The sequence below is a fragment of the Peromyscus eremicus genome, chromosome 10 (assembly GCF_949786415.1).
Source record: "Peromyscus eremicus chromosome 10, PerEre_H2_v1, whole genome shotgun sequence".
Classification (NCBI taxonomy): Eukaryota; Metazoa; Chordata; class Mammalia; order Rodentia; family Cricetidae; genus Peromyscus; species Peromyscus eremicus.
Genome location: NC_081426.1, coordinates 52153821 through 52155921, shown reverse-complemented (window position 1 = coordinate 52155921; position 2101 = coordinate 52153821). Strand labels below are relative to the sequence as shown.

General features: G+C 38.5%; 1 protein-coding gene across 1 annotated transcript; it reads right to left on the bottom strand.

Annotated features, from left to right (window-relative positions):
• Positions 1–490: 490 nt before the first annotated feature.
• Positions 491–1826, bottom strand: LOC131920649 (C1GALT1-specific chaperone 1-like). The gene has a single exon (XM_059275061.1). The coding sequence runs from the start codon at positions 1667–1669 to the stop codon at positions 713–715; it is 957 nt and encodes a 318-aa protein (XP_059131044.1). The 5' UTR covers positions 1670–1826; the 3' UTR covers positions 491–712.
• Between the last annotated feature and the right edge of the window lie 275 nt (positions 1827–2101).

Here is a 2101-nt window from a genome sequence, read left to right as displayed (position 1 = left end):
AAACAACAACAACAAAAAATCATTATATTAATAAAAAATAAATTATAGGTAGCTGGGTTAAATATGTCATTTTATAACTGGAATGGTATTCAGTGGATACTGCAAGGGTCTCAGTGAGTGTTTTTTATTCGTTTGTTTTTTGGTATATTTTATTTTCTTTTTTGAGACAGGATTTCACTGTGATGTGTAGCCCTGGAACTCCCTATGTAGACCAGGCTGGGCTCGAACTCAAAAAGATCTGCCTCTTTCTGTTCTCTGCTTTCCAAGCTCTGGGGTTAAAGCGTGCACCTCCACTGCTCAGTTTAGAGAAATATATTTTTAAGTATTTCATTAGTCATAAATACACAGTTGAAATTTTATTTACATGTTCAAAAGCCAAAAGCTAAAAAGACATGAAACTTTTAAAGTGAATACACAAAAGTATACCATAAATTTTAATTTTTATAATTTAGTATGTATCAAATAAATATATTCATAAATGCATCCTTTATTTTTACGGTTGTTATTATTAAAGCATTTATCTATAACATGTAAAAAATATTCCAAGTGCTTTAAGGGAAAAATAACATATCATTTAAGGATATAAACTAAGCTTCAACGTGTGATGACACAATATGACTAGACCAGAAAAGAAGCAGGCTCCTCTGTTGGTTATATTATTACTGCCGCTAACATGACTTCTATGGTTATCAAGTACAGACTCATACTTTTTTCAGTCATTGTCAGAACCATTTGGGGGTAAAAAAACCAAAGCATCACTGAAAATATGTCCAAATGCCCTAAGACGGTACACCCCATACATCATCACATGCATCTGATCAGTAGTCAGTCTACTGAAAGTAACGGCCATGTCAGAACAGCATCCACCTAATATATCATTCGGGTAATCAGTAATTGCTTCTTTAATAAACATCCCAATAGTTTTGGTATTAAATAAATTTTTTCCTTCATCATCTTCAGCATTTTCTGCAAACACTCCTGCATTTCTCAGACAGAGAGCTAGCAGCACTTCTTCAGTCACCTTCCAAATCTGTCTTTCCTCTTCCGGACACATTTGAGTGACAGTGAGAAGGTGGTTGAGTCTTTTTATCGACTCTATACTTAAGACAACTCCTCCCTCAAGACGCACATATTCAAGGCCTCCTTGAACTTCAGTTTGACCTAGATAGAAAGGTTGTGATGGATCTTTTCCTAACAAAAAATACTTTAAGTTTTCGATTACAGCAAATGTAGTGGGATATGCGAGAAAGAACCAATTATATTGGTCCTTGTGTTTATTAAAGGCATATATGTAAGCTATTCTCATCATGAACCAGGTGTCGCTCTCATTCACAGCCACAGACTCAAACACTTTAACAGGTTCAGAACTGAAGAACTCTGCTGCATCACAGTGTTTGATCCAAGTCTCCTTCACTGCGGCCCACAGACTCACATCTTTAGGGGTGACAGGAACAAGACAGTATACCCGGAAGCTGTTACTGAGTTCCACGCGTTCAGCTTCTGACATTTTCAAGATTTCTCCTTTGTTAGGAGCTTGCAGGTGATGATGGTCATGGTGGTGCATTCCGTTTCTGCGACCTAGCCTAATGTGTCCAAGCATTGTGATCAAGGCAAACACGGTACTTCCTAGCATCACACCCTTCAAAAACGAGCTGCATTCTGAAAGCATCTTTTTGAATCTAAAATTTCTCAGCGGCAGACAGCACAGTCAGTCACGTATGGCTTTCTGCACGAATCCCAGGTATTCTCTTATACTACTGAGCTGGAAGTAACTAATGCAAGTGATACCCTCCTGTTGGTCTCCTGAAAGGAGATAGTTTTGTAGTCTGGAGCAGGGGGCGCGGTCTTAAAAGTACGGAAAGCCTGAAGGGGCAAAAGAGTGTCGCTGTCTACCCCCACGGAGGAGCCCTTCTCTGACTAGGACAACAAAAGGGCTCTTGAAAACTACCAGGGCACCTGTTCCCTTTGACACTAGCAAATAACCATAGCTACTTTGTTTAGCTACCAATAAGTATCTAAAAAACAGAATAAAACTTGATTCTCGATTGTGGAGAGTTCAACCATAACAAGGTTGGATAAAGCAGAGGGACAAATAGCCAAA